We start from the raw sequence: 22,453 nt of genomic DNA on the forward strand, positions 1-22,453 counted from the left end.
ATTGTATCCTATTATGCTACGAATGGCCGCTTGTTATTCGTGCAAAAGGAACACATAATTGCGTAGGAAATTTCCGTCAACGTTGTGATCAGATAATGTCCGCGGTAACGGCCCAAGGTTGCAGCATTCGCGGATTTTAACATCCATTTAGATGAAACTGTTACGATAATGCACGAATGCCGGAGAAAAACTAGCGCATCAGTCTACTCGGATGCGTCTACATAATTTTGTGATCCATTTTGTTCGTAAAATGCAACCTCCGTTATGTAACTCGGTTGACCACATTTGCGCGAATAAGTTCGCTTTACTTGTTTCGACTCGGCATTATTTATCAGATTTCAACCGCGCGGCTACACGCGACACAAACTTTTCTTTTTTTTTTGTAACACTGCCATTTCAAGTAAATTTACAAATGTAAACAACATATATGGAATTTGGCTTCGATTTTTTACCAATATATTCCAAATAATTTATAATTCAGAAAACGTCCAAAATAAAAGCGTACTTTTATTTCACATAATATTTTCTCTATTTAAAAGTAAAGAACACGACTGTATTCGATTGTTCTTAACTTGTCATTTATTACCATTCCATGACAGTGGGCATGCACTGTTATTTAGTTTTACTGCTAGTGTAGTTTGCAGAGAAATTCTATAACCGCTTCTTTTACGCATAATAATTGATACTTCCGGTATCTTTCGTGGGGCGCATTCTAGTCGCATTGCAATGGAAAATTACTGAATTATTGTACACGTAAACTTAGCATTCTGAAAAAAAAAAAAATGTGATTCGAGCATCCTACGCAGTGAGAATCATTGATCGTGTACCATTTTCATATAAAAATGCATGTTGTTTTTTAATCTCGTTGTTATCGCAACGCACTATATCGACCTTTTTTTTCTTTCTTTTTTCAGAAACGGAGAGGAGAATTCGCGCCAATAATCGCGAGTTCAACTCACAGTTTAATTATGCGGTAAGATTGAAGTACATTTCCATAGTTCCTGTTTTCGACGCGTTAGTCGAGGCCTGAGAAATGATTTCGGCGATGTGTGATAAATTTTTTTCTTCTTTTTTTTTTTAGAACAACTACATCAAGACGTCCAAGTATTCGGTTCTGACGTTCCTACCATTAAATTTATTCGAGCAATTTCAGCGGCTCGCTAACTTTTACTTCCTATGCCTGCTGGTGCTTCAGATGATCCCCGCTATCTCCTCCTTGACCCCCATCACTACAGCCATACCCCTTATAGGGGTGCTCATGCTCACTGCCATCAAAGATGCTTACGACGATTTTGTAAGTATTGACAAAATTACACGTTTCCATTCGCCGGGTGCCCCGTAATTCGCGGGTACGATCGAAGCCATAAATTCTCGATCAAGCGGAAAATGGCGAGCCAAATATGTCTGCAGGAAGCTACGTTGCCGATGAAAAAAATCGCCCCCTCGAAGATTCGTCGGTTACGAGCAGACGAAAATTTCGTATAAACAAATCTCGGTGTAAATCGAATTTTACTCCGCTCGATCGTTATTTTTGGACCCACAGCAAAGAAATAGTTCTTCCTGAAAATAATCAAAGTCTTCGGAAAAAATCGTGCAAACGTGCGAACAGAGACATTAACGTTTGGATTACATTTACAAGTTCGAGAATTTTTTAAGCTAATAATATAAAAAAAAAAATTATATAAAATTGTTCAAGAAAAATTACGCTTTGTAAAAGAAGCCATTGAACGTTAATAACATTTTCTCCGTGCATGAAGCAGCTCGTCTCTTCGAGGCATAGCGAGTTTAAAAATGCACCTTTTAATACCTTGGCATTGCGAACGGCCAAAATTGTATTCGAATAATATATAACGTTCCTAACAAAACGTTCCATTCTGCAATTGAAATTTTGATCTTCAATCAACGAGTAAACAATTGCATTTATCTTTTATTCGTTGTTCGAAATTCGTGTCTGAATAAAAATTTCGCCCTAATATGTACTGTGGGATATTTTCTCAACCTGCAATGAAAAATTAAAATAACTAGAAGTACGGGGTGTTTCTGTTATCGCGTATTCGATTTGTTTAGTCAGGAAATTCCCCGACAAATGTTAGATTAGTCGAGGAGGAGAAATATTGTTTCACGCTTCTCTAGAATGTTTTGTTCCTGGTGAAAAGAAATGCTAAAAAGAACAGGAAAATTAAGGAACGGTTTCATTCATATAATAAACATTAGCAAAGTAAAAATAACTTCTTCGTTTAAAATGAAGCTCTTCAGCCTCCCTAATCTCACCTCCCCTCAACTTGTGCTTGCAGTCTGCATTCTTTACCACTAACGTTTCTTTCACTGTTATGATTTGCGATCGATGTGAAAGATTACAAATAAATATATTATGAAAATTTTTACTTCAATACTTCCATCCATATTTATGATTTTCTTATAAACGAGGAGTCATACTGCTTTGAATTGTACCGCGAATTACGGGGCAACCTGTATAATAAACAAATGTTCATAAAACGTATTAACTTTTGTTTCGTTTAAATTAATCGTGAGCGTATGAAAATGATTTTTCAGCAACGGCACAGCAGCGACTCGCAAGTTAACAATCGTAAATCGCAAACTTTGCGAGGTACTAGTCTTCGGGAGGAGAAATGGTCGCAAGTTCAAGTAGGCGATGTAATCAGAATGGAGAACGATCAGTTCGTTGCTGCCGACGTTCTTCTTTTATCTACTAGTGAGCCAAACGGTCTTTGTTACATTGAAACTGCAGAATTAGATGGGTTGGTATCTTTTTTATGAAGCTTCTGTTTCTTCTTAATCATCAGAGATTTCGAAACAATCGAATCTAACAATTCGGAGAAACGGCTAGTAAAATAGCAATGCGATTGTGATTGTTCCAGGGAGACGAATTTGAAGTGTCGGCAGTGTTTAGCCGAAACTGCTGAGATGATGGACAACCACGAATTGATTGGTCAATTTGATGGGGAGATTGTTTGCGAAACTCCTAATAATTTGTTAAATAAATTTGATGGTACTCTTACGTGGAAAGGGCGAAAGTAAGTACACGCACTTTTGCTTAAATAAACAGTAATTTGGGTAAACGTACAAGCCAGAAAATAGGGAACGATTTGAGGATAAAAATCATTGCTTTGTACTTAAGTACACCCCTCTTTAGAATTTTTATCCTATGAAATGCAGCTTTTCCAATACCAAAAGATCAGTGATCTCTGGTCTATATAAGCCTTCTAGATTTTGATATGTTTGTTTCGTTCACGTTACAGGTATGCATTGGACAACGACAAAATTATATTACGAGGTTGCGTGCTGAGGAACACGCAATGGTGCTATGGTGTGGTCATCTTTGCAGGCAAGGATACCAAATTGATGCAAAACTCAGGGAAGACCAAATTTAAGAGGACCTCTATAGATAGGCTGCTGAATTTTCTCATTATCGGGATAGTGTGCTTTTTACTTTCTATGTGTTTGTTCTGCATGATCGGATGTGGTATTTGGGAGAGCCTCGTGGGCCGTTATTTCCAAGTGTATCTACCCTGGGACTCGTTGGTGCCTAGCGAGCCCATGGGCGGTGCCACAGTGATCGCTCTACTTGTGTTCTTTTCTTACGCTATTGTATTGAACACAGTGGTGCCAATCAGTTTATATGTGAGTGTGGAAGTTATCAGATTCGTTCAGTCGTTTTTGATTAATTGGGACGAGGAGATGTACCACGCACCTACGAATACACACGCTAAAGCAAGGACTACCACGTTAAACGAAGAGTTGGGGCAAATAGAATATATATTTTCCGATAAAACCGGAACACTAACGCAGAATATTATGACTTTTAACAAGTGTTCTGTAGCGGGAAAATGTTACGGGGACGTTATCGACGAAGTTACCGGGGAAGTCGTCGATTTAAGTGAGGTGAGTCTGTTTATCACTCTATCCGTAACCAGACTCGATGCTGATGATTAGGTACGTTATCACTAAACCGTTTGCCGTACAATGGAATCTATTGTTCTTTTTTTTTTTTATAGCTTTTAATGTTTTGTAAGCATACATATTTTATGTTTATGTTAAATTCTCTGTTATTGCAACGGAATTTATTATTATTATAACGTTCACTGCATCGATAACATTTTAATTTTCTCGATCGTGTTCAGTTAATTGATCAATTCCTAAAAAGACGGAGTAGTGACTATAAGGAAATTTAAAGTTCTCACCAATAATTTAGCGAGACAACCGTATCTTTAACATATAATTTATTTATTGATTCGTTCCATGCTTCTGAAACTAGTCTGATCCAGCAAATCTTGTCTTATAATTATTATTCCGTTAATTTCCGATTTGTTATTAAAGCAATAACGATTTCTGATGGCGCATTAATTCATTCGAACGATGAACCATCAGCGATCCAGCATATTAAACAAAACAGCTCTGTAATAAATGTTCTCTTAAATACATATTTTTAAAATTTATTTTTAAGTCACAGATATTTCTGTTAAATAGAATTAAATCATCAACGTGTGTTAGAATTCGGTGCATCAAGTTCGTTCATTTTACATTTGTCATCAAAAAAGAACGTGTCGATTTTATAGTTTCAATGGCAAGAAACATTTCCCTCGTCTCTTGCAATAAAGTAAAAAAAGAAACATTACTATCGTTTCGTAATTTCTTTTTTGATAACAAAATGGAAATAATTGAATCATTTCACAGTTTGGCCATATTTTGCATAAGTTTTCATGTACATCACTTAGCATGTGTGTGCTGCATGTAGACGGACAAAGCTGCTCAAACACCTACGATGCGATGGAAAAATGGACAAGAATTTGTTCAAGTTTATGCACCAAAAAGTGGTCCAAACGTACGTCTACTGGAACATGTGGATAGGATAACCAGTATAATTCCAGAACCAGGCATCTATGGCAGCCCGATGATTCTACATAAACTTTCAGTACGCATGTTAATAATTAACACACATCTTCCACGAACGAAGAGAATTTTGTGCAGTATTCTGCTCTCATCTGTACTCCTTATACCTCTATGCTTTGCTATCATAAATGAGTAGACGTTATGTACCATATACAGGGTATTTCACCTAACTTGACCACCTTAAATATATCGCTTATTTTGTATGATAGAAAAAAATGTCAGGGGGAGAAAGTATTCTGTTCGAAGGCGCCAATACGGTGATGGATATAATTTTTTTTCCAAGGTCATTTTTTTCGAGATTTCAAGGTCATCGTATTTTTTTTAAATGGAACCACATATTTTCGCTACAACAGTCTTATAGCTTATAAAAAGACGAATCCAACGATGTGCGATATGTTGACCTTCACGTGACCTTTAGCGAAGGAATTATGAAATGTTTGTCAGTAACTTCAGTACGCGTTCGGAGACGGTAAATGAAGGAATTTCAATTTCATTGAAACAGTGTACCGTGTAATTGTTTCTGGTGCTTATAAATAGATATTCATATTCTCCTTTCAACGGTTGAAGTATGTTTACAAGCATTATTATTGTAAGAGGGGAATGACCGAAGCGGGTCAATAGCGCGTTGTCAAAAAGCCGCGACGTACACAACAAGTTGCGGTATCGATAGCAGTGTAATAAGATTCTCCATCATGTACACTACAGCAGAAAAAGTGGAAATGATTTTATGATCGCCGGATCTTACGCCACTTGATTTCTTTCTGTGGGGGCACCTAAAAAATACAGTTTACAATGATATTCCCACAACAGCAGAAAACATGCGACAAAGGATTCTACATGCATGTAGATCAATTACTGTAGAACAACTGAAAAATGTTCAGCAAGAATTTATTTACCGCCTCCAAAAATGTATCCAGGTTCATGGTGCACATTTTGAACACCTTCTAAAATAAACATTTAATTTAAGACTGTTTCAATGAAATTGAAATTCCTTCATTTACCGTCTCCGAACGCGTACTGAAGTTACTGACAAACATTTCATAATTCCTTCGCTAAAGGTCACGTGAAGGTCAACATATCGCACATCGTTGGATTCGTCTTTTTATAAGCTATAAGACTGTTGTAGCGAAAATATGTGGTCCCATTTAAAAAAAATACGATGACCTAGAAATCTCGAAAAAAATGACCTTGGAAAAAAAATTATATCCATCACCGTATTGGCGCCTTCGAACAGAATACTTTCTCCCCTTGACTTTTTTTTTTATCATACAAAATAAGCGATATATTTAAGGTGGTCAAGTTTGGTGAAATACCCTGTAGATACGGTAATCGTCGCTTTAGGGTCCGCTAAACTGAATTTTGACGCTTATATGGGAAGGTAATTTCTAGGAATTCAGCCAAGAGACAGAATGGGTGTGCAGACTCGATCATCAAATGTCTTGATCTATGTTTTTTCTTTTTACTAAGTTGGGAGGAAAAAGAGACTTATCGTCCTTCCACGAAAAGAAGGCACAGCGTGCTTACATCCCCACTCTTGCTGCAGTCCGCTGATTGGCTGTCACCGATCTTCGTCACCGTTTTCGACCAATACCTGTGAGTCGGCAGACTGCAACAGGAGTGGGGATGTAAACACGCTGTGCCTTCTTCTCGCGGAAGGACGATACGATCCGTCGAAATCACGTTCGTCTGACTTGGTTTCTTGCATTTCACGATACTTTAGTTGCGTTGTATCAAGTTTCATTCCCAAGAATTAGCGGAGATAGCGATCGACACCAAAGCGGAGAAAAATACAGATGCTAAAGCGGGGTCTACTGTATCATCTATCTTTGCAAAGTTCACTGAATGTTTTTTTTTGTAAACCACGCACCGATACATACTTTTGTCTTGCAAACCTTTTTTGCACACTCTTCCCTATATTGAATGCATGTTGCATAGACGTTTCACTCTTGTCTGCGAATAGATTCCAAGCATTTCTGAACCGCTTAGTTCTTAAAAATTAATTTTCACGATGCTTCAAGGAATTATAAAATTTATAACATCTCATGTGCCTGCTGACTTACAACAAATCTATTTACGCGGAGGCAAGGTACTTACTTTGAGTTCTAGTACTTCCGTTTCAACATACTGTCTCTTGTCATATTAACGTTATTACGATGCGAATTGAAAATTAATTTTTATGCAACTGGTCGACGTATGGTTACAGACAGTGCCACCGTTGGATTTCTCGTTCAACAAGGATTACGAACCGGAATTCAAGTTCTACGATACCGCGCTGCTCGAAGCCGTGAAGCGGAACAATGAAGATGTTCATAGTTTCTTTCGATTATTGGCGCTTTGTCATACCGTTATGCCGGAAGAAAAAAATGGCAAACTAGAATATCAAGCACAGTCGCCGGACGAGGCTGCTCTTGTGTCTGCCGCCAGAAACTTTGGTTTCGTGTTTAAGGAAAGATCTCCGAATAGTATAACGATCGAAGTTATGGGTAAACGCGAGGTATACGAGTTGCTTTGCATTCTGGATTTTAATAACGTTAGGAAAAGAATGTCTGTAATTTTGAGGAAGGACGGGCAGCTCAGGTTATACTGCAAAGGAGCGGATAATGTTATATACGAACGATTGAAAAAAGGCAGCGAAGACATGATGGCAACGACATTGGACCATCTTAACAAATTCGCTGGTGAGGGCTTAAGAACATTGTGCCTTTCGGTCAGAGATCTGGACGAGCAGTTTTTCAACGATTGGAAACAACGTCATCAAGAGGCTGCCTTGAGCCAGGAAAATAGGGACGACAAATTGGATGCAATTTACGAAGAAATTGAAAAAGATATGACCTTGTTGGGCGCTACCGCCATTGAAGATAAGTTGCAGGACGGCGTACCTCAAACGATCGCTAATTTAGCTCTTGCTGGTATCAAGATTTGGGTATTAACTGGTGATAAACAAGGTAACGATATATGTCAACACTTTGAAAATACATACAGTATAAAGTGTTACTTAGACACAGCATGATATCATGGTATACAACAAAATTATATACTGTTTTGTCGCTAAACAGAAACGGCTATCAATATTGGTTATTCTTGCCAATTGTTGACGGACGACCTTACAGATGTATTTATAGTGGATTCTACTACTTACGATGGCGTCGAAAATCAGTTATCGCGGTACTTGGAAACAATCAAAACAACATCCAGTCATCAAAATCGGCCAACTCTCTCCGTTGTCACATTCAGGTGGGACAAGGAAAGGTCAGGCACATGAAAGAGACGGAGTACAGTCATTAACCTTTTCCATACCTATTTCTGACTAATTAACGCATTTATTTTAAAAGTTTTCACTTTCGTATTGAATGTGGCATCATGTTCTGTGTAACGCTTTTTTTGTCTGGTTATGCCTATGGATTTATAAATATTTAAGATTCAATTCTATGTTTTTGAACATTACGTTCGGACAATGAACCACAAAATTTAAAATGTTTATCATATATGGCGTTATATAAGTCGTGTTGCTGAACATAAACTATGCGTTCTTGATAATGTTCCGATAATGTAATATCGAGTAATTCAAATACAGTTTGGCATGCACTTCACGAGACCATGAAAAGGTATCAATAAATTATATTATACTAGTACCTTATTTTAATCAAATTTGTTATGCATATTATAACATCGATCTTTCTCAAATTTAAATCGAATTAAGTTTCATCGAAATATTCAAATATACGGTCAGAGCTTATATTTGCATGTACATTTTTATATATTTATACATATGGAAATGTTAAAATTTTATCAAATATTCTCGATTCTTTTACACTTGAGAAGAATGTTAAAACCATTTATCTCATGCTTGTCGATTATTCTGTTCTTTTAATGTAGACATTTCAGTAAAGTAGATTAGGTACTAGTCTTTTTCTTGAATATTAAAATTTTTTTTATTTTGTATTTCTTTAATACCCTATGATTTTATATTAACACGAATAGCCCAAACGAATAATGATAATTACCATGTGCTTGATACTCACTCCTTCTCTTTCTGTATGCTTAAAATTAATCTTAGTAATAATAATTAATAACACAACGAGAATGGTGCTTATGTCACGTTATTATACCAGTAGTCCATAATACAGTGCACTGTGTGTATTGTTTATAATTAATGCGCATCATTTTTGTATACAAGAACAAAATAATACAATTAAAAGTTTCCCTTTTTATTATGCAAGTAAAATTAAATATTATGCCTTATTCGCTCGTTATATCGAAACGAGGTTTTCTATATTAAACGTCTTTTGTAAATTTGATAAAAACGATACCCGACTCTGAGAAATTGGAAGCGTTAGGAATGTGTAATTCGTATTGTCCGCTTAAACGAAAATACTTTTTCATTTAAACTTTGTATCCTTTATATGCAGCAGCGATACTGAATACAATCCCAGCAGAGATGAACAAGACGAACACGAAATGGAACAAGCGACAGGATTCGCAGTAGTTATTAACGGGCATTCCTTAGTTCATGCATTGCATCCTCAACTTGAACAACTGTTTCTCGACGTATCAAGCCAATGTAAGTTACTTCGTGATACGTTTCGCTTGTTTTTTTTTCTCATAAATAACAATCTGACGTTACGCGTTGCAATTTTTCAGGCAAAGCTGTGATATGTTGTCGCGTGACACCCTTACAAAAAGCAATGGTTGTCGAATTAATAAAAAAAAATAAAAATGCAGTCACTTTGGCAATCGGTGATGGAGCCAACGATGTCTCGATGATAAAAACAGCTCACATTGGCGTCGGTATCAGTGGTCAGGAAGGATTGCAAGCTGTATTGGCATCCGATTACTCGATAGGGCAGTTTAGGTTTTTGGAAAGATTGCTGCTCGTTCATGGTAGATGGTCCTATTATAGAATGAGCAAGTTTCTTAGATATTTTTTTTACAAGAATTTTGCGTTTACACTATGCCACATCTGGTTTGCCTTTTTCTGTGGATTCAGCGCACAGGTACGGGTCTTCCTATTATCGGTAACTTTGTTCACTAACACCATACTGTAGCAATGTTACGAATATGATGAGTTTAAGGCGAATGTGATTTACAAAATTCCTTTGTAGAGCAGCTAGTTCCAAAGTTGAGTATTGGAGGAACATGATCGTATTTATAATTCTGATTTCTCAACATTCCGCTTAAACTTTGGTTTAACAAAATTATCGTTTCGCGGGCACTTACGAATCTATATTTTCTTGCAGACTGTATTCGATCCTATGTACATTTCTGTCTACAATCTCTTTTATACGTCGTTGCCTGTAATGGCAGTTGGTATCTTCGATCAAGATGTTAATGATAAAAATAGTTTATTGTATCCAAAACTCTACGCACCCGGATTACAAAATTTATTGTTTAACAAGAAGGAATTTTGCTGGAGTGCCATACATGGTTTTTTTGCTAGTTGCGTATTATTTTTAGTTCCGTACGGTAAGTAAAATTAATTTACTTCCGCCGTGTAACTCTATCGAGTATCGCGATCAACTTTTTAAATAATTAACTAAATTGTATCTTTAGGGACGTATAAGGATGGAGTATCACCAAAGGGCTATGTACTTTCTGATCATATGCTACTGGGAAGTGTCGTAGCCACTATATTAGTCATAGTTGTGACTGTTCAAATAGCCCTCGATACGTCGTATTGGACGATTGTTAATCATATCATGGTTTGGGGCTCGCTCATTTGGTATTTTATTTTAGACTATTTCTATAACTTCGTCATAGGCGGTAGCTACGTTGGCAGTCTTACTATGGTACGTTTCTTTGCTGCATTGATACGTGGATATTTACACTCCGGGACAAAAAGATAGCACATCTTACATTCTTTATAGTTTTGTATCAAGAACTGGTTGAAATACACATTTCATGTTGTTACTAGTCTTGGACATGCGTGTACGTACAGCATGGTGAATATATTCGAAAAGTTATTCCTTGGCCCCGCAAAATAAGAAAAACACCATAAAAATGGTCCAATTTTCAAACGACCATAAGTCCTGCAATAGCGAATATATTTCAATGAAACTTTTTTCTGAAGTAGAGCTCATGGGTTCCTACAAGGAAGTATTAGACAACTTGTCTGTAGGGCGTCAAACAAAATTATTAAAAATCAAAAACGAGTTTTTAAGAAAAATCGACAAGGGACAGGTGCCTAAATTTTTCGGTGAAAAAAAAAATTTCAAATCGTTCTGAAAAAATTATTTTCGATTGCGGGGGTCAATTACAATAATCTTTGGTGAATAGACATACCCTCAAAATCCTACACATTTTCGAGAAAAAAATTCAGTATGGGCGGAATTCTAAATGTTAATAACTTCTTAACGAAGCTAAGTTTTTATGTATATGTGCTATCATTTTGTCCCACTAAATTTTGGCAAAAGTACAATTTCCTTTAAATAAAATTTGATGGGGTAGATAAAGTTCAATTTGATTTTACTCATATCCGTTGATAAACCAATTCTGAAATAATGCGCAGGGACAAATTTCGGTTGCAATGTAAAAATAAATTAGAATTATGGAAATCTTAATCTGTGCTATCTTTTTGCCCCGGAGTGTATTACGTGTAACGCTAACGCAGATGTATTCAATTCTAGGCTATGTCCGAAGCAACGTTTTGGTTTACGGCGGTCATTTCGTGTATCATATTGGTAATACCTGTACTGTCGTGGAGATTCTTCTTCATAGATGTTAGGCCAACTTTGTCTGATAGAGTTAGGCTTAAGCAGAGGTTGGCGCAACTACGTTCCCGCCAAAGTCAAGACATACTTCGTACACCGTCTACCAGACGGACGCGACGATCTCTTCGTTCTGGATACGCTTTTGCGCATCAAGAAGGTTTTGGCAGGCTCATTACGTCCGGGAAGATTATGCGTAAATTACCAAACGGTGCAGATTTCAAGTTTGCCATGCCGTTTACGAACAATACCAGCAAACAAGTTAGTGTTGCTACCACGTCACCAAAGGACAATGCATCAAAAAATTCGCACACACTGGATACTATTAACCTATAATCTGGACATTATATTGTAAGTCTTTCCACCATCTATTGAATTTCGGATGAATGGTTTGCTAAGCTACATAGGGTGTTCGGCCAAACCTGGGGAAAATTTTAATGGGAGATTCTAGAAGCCAAAATAAGACGAAAATCAAGAATAGCAATTTGTTGATCGAGGCCTTGTTAAAAAGTTATTAACGTTTAAAGTTCCGCCTGTAGAACGGCAATCTGCGAACAGCTGCGTGCGCATGATAGTGGTTCTCATTCAGCATGAAAAACTCTGCTTACTGACGTATCGACAGTCTTACAGTTTTGTGAATGAGAACTACAGGCGGAAATTTAAACGTTAATAACTTTTTAACGAAACCTCGATCAACAAATTGGTATTCTTGATTTTCGTCTTATCTTGGCCCCTAGAATCTCCCATTAAAATTTTTCCCAGGGGTGGCCGAACACCCTCTATAGCAGCATTATACAACAGAATTACTCAAATTTTTGCAATCGAATTTTCACGTTAAATACCCGAACAGATTTTCTAAATACGATTAGGCATCGAGTTTCGTTTTTTTCTTTTTGTGCAATCTTTTCTCCATCGTACGCGACAATGCAGAAAGCTCCGTGTACATGCATCGCAGTAGATAAAAAACTGTTTACCAGCTTTATTAGATTCAACTCTTTTTGTATTGATGCTTACAAAAATTTAAGTAATCGAATTTCATAAGACAATAAAGTATTAATGGTTTGCGTAAGAAATTCTACACACCTAGTAACTACTGAAGAGTATTGTCACCAAAAATTATTGTTAGTTAATAATCATTTTAATAAGATGCATTTTCTACAAGATCGATCATTGTTCTAGACTCTTACTGAAATACTAATCGTATTTCGTTTACCTCAAAAGTCTACGATTCCGTTAACTTTTGAATTTACATGAAATTTTACGAGTTTGCTCAAAGGCAAAACTTAAAATCTAACTCTCCTTGGATAAATTGTTTATTTCATCGTGTGTAAAAAAAATGTATCAAATAAATTATTCTAATTTGCTGCGTGACGTTCATACATACTATGTTACAAGAGTCTAGAATAACAAACGATCTCGGATATAAAAAATTTATTGAGCTCTTAATAATGATCTCTGACGAACTCTCGAATAGTGCACATGAATAGACATGCACAGGTTGATTTATGATGATACATTTTTACTTCGTACATACAAAGAAACCAGAAAACAAATATGTTTGAAATTTGGAAGGTTAGTAAAACGTCAAAAATCAGCTATTTATTTCCTGTTTATAATTAATTAATTGGCCAATGATTGCAATCAATCAATTTTTGTTACTTTTATTATTGCGTATAAAAGTGTTAGATTAATAAGGTCTATATTAATGACTAATATATTGCTTTTTACGCTATATTTGGGATATTTAAAAATATATGTAGAGATCTATATCAAAGGAATGCAAGTTGAAGTAATGCTTTAAATTCTTCGATCTTTAATTGATTTTCTAGCGTATTCGCTATCTCCAAGAGGATGTTGAAACTAGTTTTATTTAGACTTATAGTCTTTTTTTTATAAGCCAGTTGTTTTACTCTTTAAGTAAACACATATTCTTTATTTAAAAATTGGCATGAAAATATTACACAATAATGAGATAAAATATAATTTGTATGATCATGACACTCCCTGTGTACATACATATGTGTAAAGGTGTCAAAAGATCGTATAATATCCCTACTTGTATTATATACAGTCCTAATATAAACATGGTTACTGTAAAAACATGTTTACATGATATACTATATATAAATACGTAAATAAGGATTATAGTTATGATGATAATTGCCTTTATAAAGTATGAATACAAGAAACAATTAAAATTACTGTATTATAGCATTGACTGTAAATATTTTAAAGAGATATATATTATATATATATATATATATATATATATACATATATATATATATTATATTAAATGTTAAGTATACATTTTTTAAAAGAAAGTAATATATAGGTAGATCAATTTAAAAAGATACGAAAATAGTAGCTATATTATATTATACTACTGCGGATAATGTTTGCCTTGGACTGACTACTGAATATATATATAATATGATAAAATAAAAAAACAGTAGCAACAATGAAAAATGTATTTCTACTTTTAATATTACAATGAATTCTAGGGAGATATAGTCTGCATTGGGAAAGTGTGTTCCACAAAGGACTTTTTTTATTTAAACAGAGACATAGGAATTTATTGCTTTCAAACATTGTGCCTAATCAAGAAGCTACACAGAGTGTTTCACATTGCAATGATTCGTTTATGTTTATGCAATATGGCAGTTGTATTCCCTTCTTTATTGATCATATGTTGATCCTTTGCAGTCGTTGGACACCATGTGAGAACACAAGGAGTTTTCTCTGTAAATCGATGAGGTCCATACGGGCGGGGGACAAGCATAATGACATCATTGCTTTTATCAGACAGAGACATCAAATGTTGCGTCTGCGGGCATTGCAGCTTATATTTATTGTTTATAGAAATTGTACACGTCGCAGGAATTTAATAATACACCGGTCGATTTTCAGAGAAAAGTCCGTATGTCCACACACGGTACCCCCCAACTGCAAATGTTTGTCTCGAACTCTTTGTTATTGCACTTATGTGAATTTATTTTTTTGTTTCCTTCGAATAGAAATGTTTATGTGTGAACTCCGTTTATATCATAATATGTACCGATCCAAAGTCATGAATGCAGAGAAAACAAATTCAAACAGAGGCTGCTGCGTTTTTATCTCCTCCTTATTCAACGCAGAAATGTCGAGAGAAATAGAACAGTGATTTTTATAATTTCAATGAATTCGCGTCTATCCTTACCAAAATATTGGTTTTCTTTCTTCTTTTTCAGAATGAAATTTATGTGTTTCTAGAGTGAGATTTGTCGATCAAGAATTGAGGTATTAACTGAATTTTTGTATAATAAAAGTTGGACTTTCAATAATGATACGAATGGACTGAAGAATAATTTTACAAATATTTATAAAACAAAATTGTGAAATCATCTTCAATATTGGAAGCAAACTGTATCGTGCTAAAAAGTATCCATGTTCGAGAAATTGTGAACATATTCTTCTCTACACTCAAAAAAAAAAAAAGATTCTAGTGACCTAGAAAATGCACCGTCTATATTTTTCGTCTAAACTGATTTATATATACATTTATTTTGTAACACTTCTTGCTAAGTAGTATTTGGAGATGTGATATTATTATTACGGACAGCTATATCATAATGTATGTATTACTTATTTTAAATCCCTAAATGGATATAATTTCATTTTCATTTGCAAATAACATCCTTGTCCTAGAATCGGGATGCCATGATTTTTAAATAATATGAAGTGACATTACCTACGATGTTACATTTATATTAAAAGAAATTCAAATAGTGCGTATTAAAATACAAGCTTCTACCAACTACTTACGTTACTGTAAATTATTTTTAATTTTATAATTTGAGACATTAGAGAATTTATTAGTCTGCGAACGAAATGTACTGATATTGTTTAAAGATCTTGGTAAATATTGACTTAATGTAAAAAATAAGAAATTAAGAAATATAAGGTAGTCATAACATGTTGTTGGTTGCATAAGTTGTTACATATGTTACTTTAAATACTGAATCAAATGTCTAGAAACAAAATGCGAGAGCAAATTGTCTGCTGCATGTGCTCTATAGACTGCGCATCAATTACTGCTTAAAAATATTTGCTTAGGACATAGTATAACTTAAAGGACAAAACTATTGTACTCGTAAACACGTACAATTGTTAAATCTTCATTGCATTTCATGTCCAGTGAATAACCCTTTAAAGCAATTTCAACTACGTTTCCTTCATGGGATACTAATATAAGACAATAATATCAACAATTAAAAAGTATAAAAATGTAATTGATAATATCTACGTCTTGATTTGATATTTCCCATTTAAAATACATTATACTAATTGCGTTTAAATTTGATTTCTTTAACATTTAAATATATGTATATGTATATATATATATAGGGGCGAAAAAATTTTGTTTTTTTTATGATACTATGTCCTATGTACTATTTCTAATATATCCTACTTTTATGTATTGAACAATGCATCCTATCTAAAATCTGAGCCCTACAGGATTAAGGAAAGTTTTACAAGCATGTTAAACATGTAGGGCCATGCAGAAGGGCAAAATAAAAACGCTAATGTTATCGAATACAATGTTCCTTACAAAGTGCACGCAGGATAGGGAGGTAGTGTGTACAAACAAAAAAATCATTAAATCTATTAATTGTTATGTTACATTTAAAGCGGTGGTGACTTTAAATGGATTATGTTATCGAGCAATGTATTAATCAATCAATTGACATTATTTCTTTGCAATTTCTACAGTTGTCACGCTCAAATATATTCAGTTATGTATTAACACATTGTCACAAAACGATAGAAAGAAGTTTTCATTTGTACTTTCAATGAAACACGTCGATACGAAAGAACGATTTACTTTTTGTAAATCGTGCTAAATAATGTTTTCTGGTTTTATACTACACTCTGTGTAATATCAATTTTGTAAATCTAAATATTGCTTTAAGTATATATCGTGTACAGTAAAATCTACTTCTTAAGTGTATTATTTTTTATGTGTAAAGAACTCGCACGAAAAACAGATTAATGTTGTAAAAACAAAAAAAAAAGAAAACAGTAAAATATTAGTACCTTATATGCCATTGAAAAATCGAATTCTGTAAAATTTGTTTTTGTAGAATTTCCTTTTGATCGGATTATGAAAATAGAAGTATATTTTTTCATTTAATCCCGAAATTTTTCTCGCGTATTTGCGTTATCGTTTAAATTTACAATTATAATGGTAACGACGGTTCTGTTGTCTCGCTTGAGCACGGAAAACATCGGTACGTTCTTTTAGGAAAAACGATTGTTGATCACGTATTAAAAACAGTGTTACATAGTTATTACTTATAGTTCAATCTGAATAAGAGGGACCACAGTACAATATGGTAGAAATGAATTTATCATTTATATATTCTAAGATGCTTTAGGAGATTACTTACAGTTAAAAAGAAAATGATTTACTTACTTTCAGGCATTTATACAGCTGTTTTGATTTTTTTTCAAGTAAAAAAAAAAAGAATCCTAGATTGAGATTTGAACCTAATACGGTATTGGGATTTGATTTTATGGTTTACGAATCGTGTAAATCGATCTATCGTACGTTTAACACAGTAATCTTCTAACATATCTTACCTTAAAAATTGTCATGTTTTATTTACATAGAGCCCCCAAGCTTTGCATCTCTATGTCAAGATCTAACGAGAAATACGGGAAAAAGAAAAAAAATATTAAATGTTGCTTCAGTATTTAAATGCACATGTCGTCTTAAGTTGTGCTTTTAGTGTAACTACATGTACAGTATAACAAATTTTGTTACTGTATTATGTGATATATTTAAATATGAGATCTATTCTATTCTTCTAACTTACTCCGAAACAAAATAACATTTTCACGGAGTTCAGAGGTAGCAACTCATGTTGATATGTGCATTAATATAAAATTTATATAATTTGTATCTTTTTTTAAATTGTATTACGTTTTTGTTACCCATCAGTATTGATTAGGTTTATGTATATGTGTAATAGTTACATGTATATTGAAGTCATACACGGATATTAGTAGAAACTAATTAAAAAGGTATGTACAAGTCAGTCATGAACAGTATCCGTATAGGTAACACCGTTTTGCAAGTTCATCAGAGATGAGCGACGCAAAATCATCATCAAATTAAAAAGAGATTATAAAAGAATATACAGGGTGTATCGGTTCAGGTGGTATAACCGTGCATGTGTGGATTCCGTATGAAAAAATAAATCGTAAATATAGAATAATAATGTTTTGTTTATCGTTTCCTTTTCGATAAAATGTTTGAAAATTCTCCATGTACACATGTATCGCTTCCCATCAAACTGATTGTACTATACGTCAGCAGTATTCTGATGGTGTTACGAAGGGTCGTAATTAATACTATATTGTTGCTGGATTTTAATATATAAACGGCGGATAATAAATGTCGAGTCCATATTTGCTTGTCTGCCTAACTTTTTTCTTGCAATTGTTCACGGAGAACAAAGTTGATACAAGGTCATGCAGGACATTATTATTGTTTACACGATCATAAACACAGGAATAAGAGAATCGAATGGCTGGCAAATGTACGCGAATGCAAAAAATTTAATTTTCTTGAAAACGAAGCCGTGAACAAAAAAAATCGTTATTGCACACTTTCGATTTATTTTCTCATAAAGAATTTACACACACCCGATATATTTGCAAAACATATCGTTTATAATCTATACTTTTTCCCACGAAAAGGAAGGGTCGACGGAACAACGCGGATAGAATCGAGAGAAATTTGGGTAATGTTTGTACTTATTATGGGAACGGAATGATTAGCCTTGCTGCTGCAAAAAAAGAAACGCTGCGAAATGCGATTACAGTTTTAATAATTTTGTTATCTGCGAAGTCCACCTCTTTTATGCTACCGAAATTAAATATTTCGACAGTTACGAGATTGTTCACAAATTCAAACGTTTCTTACTAGTTTTTAAGTTAATAAAAGTAATGCAGCATAATATTGTATTTTTCAGATATGTATTATTATTTCAACCTATGACATTTCCGTCCTTTCTCGATTTTCTGTACACACCATGGATCGAACAATGTGCATTAAGGATATGTAATTTATACAATATACAATATCAATATATTTTTATATCCAAAACAAATTTTACACTTAATTTTGATTATTTATGTAATAGTCTTGTAACAAAAATACATTATTGATTCATTATTGTACATGATCTCAGATTTACTGTAAATATTTCTGTCAATGTATCTTACAGTTTCAAATCATTGGTACATTATATATTTATATAAATTAAACCATGTTATTTCTCTCCGATTCTTTCAATTATATACGACAATAGTTCATTGTAAAAATAATAACATTCATAATGGTACTAAATTGTTTTCTATAATTTACAATTAATTCTAATTAAAATTATAGTTAAAACTGTAATCTTTTCGCAAGCGAAGCGCCATCCATCGATTCCAGTAGCTTCCTTTTCAAACTTGGTTTTTCCTCCGGTTGTCGTTTAACGGTCGTTGGAAGGGGTAGTTTAGGTCCAGGAGTCGGTGCTGGCTTATTGCTAAAGTATGGCATCTGAAGAGCCTGATCGCATGTACATCTTTCCAAAGGGTTTACGTTTAGAAAACTAGCGATTAAGTCCAACAGATCATCCCCAGCAGCAGTAAATATATGTTTTAATGGTGTTCCAGGAAATGGTTTGAACTGGATGAAATCTGGTAGTTCCGTCATTCCTGGCCATGTCTCCTCTGTGGGTGTACCCAATGTCTGAAAATCGTACAGATTGAAATAAAAAATAAAACGTAAAACAATAAACATTTTTACTTGTAATTCGTTTTATCGATTGCATCTAATCTTTAATACCTGAAATATTCTAGTGAGCTGATCCAGATCAGATTCCCCAGGTAAAAACGGTACACGTAACAATAGTTCCGCCAATATACAACCAATTGCCCACATATCGATCCCAGTTCCATAAAGCCTTGCGCCATATAACAATTCAGGCGACCTGTACCATCTTGTCACCACTTGATGCGTATTCAATCTATTCGGCGAACCAAAGAATTTGGCCAAACCGAAATCCCCAATTTTCAAAACACCTTCTGCGTTAACAAGTAAATTATTTGGTTTCAGATCCCTATGAAGTATCCAATTGAAGTGAAGGTAATCTAATCCTTGAAGTGTTTGAATCATGTACGCCTTAATGTTCGCAGCAGTTAAAACAATATTGTTATCTTTTATTATTATTTCCAAATCGGTATCCATAAAGTCAAACACCAACGATACGTTCGATTTGTGACCGAAAACATCTAAAATGTTAATAATAAAAGGTGAAGATCGAAACAGAGAAAAATCTTAAATCTTGTAATTAATATATCGCATACCTATCAAACCGATCACATTATCGTGCTTCAGTTCTTGTAACAATTTAATTTCTCTCAGTGCAGTTCTATTTATTCCATCCCTAGCTTCCGCGCGACTTCCAACTTTAATCTAACATTAAGATACGTGAATGACATATTGTGACGTATTAAAAACATTTTCGTTGTTAATACGAAAGTATCTGTCAAACCTTTTTCACAGCAACAATTTTGGACGTTTCGATATCTTTGGCTTTATAAACAGTGGCGAACTAAAATAATATACTTTGGTATATCGGTAACGTTAAAAAGAACGCTGAGTATAAACTAACCTGTCCCTCGCCCAAGAAATCAATTTTCTCATATCTTCGTAATTTTTCAGTCATCTTTACCGATTATATGATCTTTCTACGTTCGAAATTCGTTTAAAATTTTGTTAATTATATGCTTGAAGAAATTTCATATACTGGGCCTATTTTATATCAATTTTGAAGGAACATTTCCTCAAAGAAAATTCAAAACGAAACGTACACCCTTAAAGTATGCAGTGTATCATTTGCTAACCTCGAAATATTTGATAGTTCGCACGTGCTTAGACACGTGTTAATACGTCATTATGTAGATGCTAAAAAAAAATTAAATATATTAGAATTTTATCCAATAAACGTATAAATATTGTGTGAATATATAAACATGACAAATATTACCAATCAATAATAAACCTTACAAAGTTGTATACAAAAGTAAATTAGTAGAGTAAAAACGACGATCTTATTACTGAAAGGAATAATAAGATACTAAAAGAAATGTTATTATTATAGTATTTGAAGTATAAAAATAATAAAATATGATATTATTAGATTATGCGAGCATTATAGAAAATAACAACAATAGTTATACGATTGATCAATTTTCTTTAATATTTGGATAATAACGACTAGTAGAGGTGTTCAACGCACTTTTAAATTACTATCGTGTGTAGTATGTATTTACTCATAAAAACAAAACTATACATTGTAGCTGTGTCCACTTAACCTAATGTTTTATTTCCATATTACATGTACATAGTATTACAGTATTACGATAGGTATTACGATTTCTTTAATAGAAACATACGACATAAAACTTTAATTAAGGGGATAGTAATTGAGTTAATTTATGCTCAAGTAATAAGAACGTACATACGTACTTACGTACGTAATTCGGTCAAAAGCATCTTAGGGGTGATAGTATAATAACTTTCAAAACATTCTTCTTAAATTTTGAAATTTATAAATAAAGATAGAGGTTTTGAGAGGCGCAGTATTTCTTTTCTTAAATTAAGGACATTAAATAATAACATGAAAGAAGAAAAACCTATATTTTTGATAAAGAAATAAAAAGAATTGTGCAATATTATCAAAGTTGACTGTTTGGGTGACAGTAATTGGGTCTTTTACCCTATACTTCTAAGATAATATCCGTTATATTAATTGTCTTGACATTCCATTGTTTTATTTCGACTTTTATACTCGAACGAATGTACAACGAGCCGTACCCGAAGTATTAAATTGTAAAATATGTATATTTATACATATACTTCGTATGCATATTCAGTTGAACTATTTAGTTTTTGTCTAATTTGTTATACATTTTCAACAATATTATTATCATCACTGTTTATAAAAAATAACATAATTTGGGAACTATTACATATTATATTTGGGAAAAACAAAATCGATCAAATATTTCTTCACCAATGAAGATACTTAATAAAAAATCGAAGCTGTAGTACGCTGTAATAAAATTCCTAACCTTATCATAAGTATTACATTTCGTATTTCATATTGTGCGTACTATCGTGTGTTATAATTGAATTCTTTTTTTCGATCAGTTATTATAACACGCGATAAAAATGACTGATAGAGGGAAAGCATAGTAATCGTTGTACCACCGCTGCACGAGCCTCAAACGAGAAAAAGAAATGGTGACAGCGGTTACGATAATGAGGGAGGAAGGAGAGGACTTTGCTATCTAATACCGATTACACTTTCTAAATTTATCGACGTTCACGAGGCGTCTTTTTTTAAATATATATTGTGTATCAACAACGTTGCAAAATTAATGTCCATCAAATCTTCGTACGCAAATTCCGTTGGAACAACGAAAATACATTCCTGGACGCGGTGGACGAAAACCGACAAAGTGTTTCGTCAAATAGAGATTTGGATGGCTCGTGATATTTAATTCGTAAAACAATGTTTCCTTGCGATATACAAATTTGTACATCGACAAATTCGATCGATTTAAATATCAAAGAAAAACTCTGGGAATGGCTTTCGACAAAATGGTGGTGGAAGGCAAGTCAGCATGGAGTAAAGCGATGCTCTTATTTTAATGGGAGATTCTAGAGGTCAAAATAAGACGAAAATCAAGAATACTAATTTCTTGTTGGAGGCTTCGTTAAAAAGTTATTAACG

General features: G+C 33.9%; 2 protein-coding genes across 9 annotated transcripts in view; one reads left to right on the forward strand and one right to left on the reverse strand.

The window, feature by feature from the left end:
• The window catches only part of LOC122403496 (phospholipid-transporting ATPase ID), a 124,347-nt gene extending 104,497 nt beyond the window's left edge, over nucleotides 1–19,850 (forward strand). For 3 of the 8 annotated variants that reach the window (XM_043407046.1, XM_043407045.1, XM_043407038.1), the window contains 13 exons: nucleotides 915–973; nucleotides 1,082–1,294; nucleotides 2,554–2,759; nucleotides 2,880–3,035; nucleotides 3,261–3,903; nucleotides 4,757–4,933; nucleotides 7,115–7,856; nucleotides 7,968–8,160; nucleotides 9,321–9,472; nucleotides 9,553–9,905; nucleotides 10,149–10,374; nucleotides 10,462–10,697; nucleotides 11,535–12,108. In XM_043407046.1, the coding sequence (XP_043262981.1) occupies nucleotides 915–973; nucleotides 1,082–1,294; nucleotides 2,554–2,759; nucleotides 2,880–3,035; nucleotides 3,261–3,903; nucleotides 4,757–4,933; nucleotides 7,115–7,856; nucleotides 7,968–8,160; nucleotides 9,321–9,472; nucleotides 9,553–9,905; nucleotides 10,149–10,374; nucleotides 10,462–10,697; nucleotides 11,535–11,951 (3,773 nt within the window). In that variant the 3' untranslated portion in view covers nucleotides 11,952–12,108. Of the gene's footprint in view, nucleotides 1–914; nucleotides 974–1,081; nucleotides 1,295–2,553; nucleotides 2,760–2,879; nucleotides 3,036–3,260; nucleotides 3,904–4,756; nucleotides 4,934–7,114; nucleotides 7,857–7,967; nucleotides 8,161–9,320; nucleotides 9,473–9,552; nucleotides 9,906–10,148; nucleotides 10,375–10,461; nucleotides 10,698–11,534; nucleotides 12,109–14,845; nucleotides 16,624–19,767 lie in introns of those variants that run through there. The other 5 variants (XM_043407039.1, XM_043407041.1, XM_043407042.1 and 2 more) reach the window with 5 other exon arrangements.
• On the reverse strand, nucleotides 17,440–20,516 carry LOC122403499 (cyclin-dependent kinase 7). The gene is made up of 6 exons (XM_043407049.1): nucleotides 20,327–20,516; nucleotides 20,207–20,266; nucleotides 20,019–20,127; nucleotides 19,498–19,943; nucleotides 18,706–19,401; nucleotides 17,440–17,451 (listed from the first exon to the last, which is right to left on the reverse strand). Exons 1-5 carry the CDS (start codon nucleotides 20,378–20,380, stop codon nucleotides 19,054–19,056), a joined length of 1,017 nt encoding a protein of 338 aa, XP_043262984.1. The 5' UTR covers nucleotides 20,381–20,516; the 3' UTR covers nucleotides 17,440–17,451; nucleotides 18,706–19,053.
• Between the last annotated feature and the right edge of the window lie 1,937 nt (nucleotides 20,517–22,453).

The sequence above is a fragment of the Colletes gigas genome, unplaced genomic scaffold, assembly GCF_013123115.1.
Source record: "Colletes gigas isolate AHSC1104 unplaced genomic scaffold, ASM1312311v1 Colletes_gigas_Sc00055, whole genome shotgun sequence".
Lineage (NCBI taxonomy): Eukaryota > Metazoa > Arthropoda > Insecta > Hymenoptera > Colletidae > Colletes > Colletes gigas.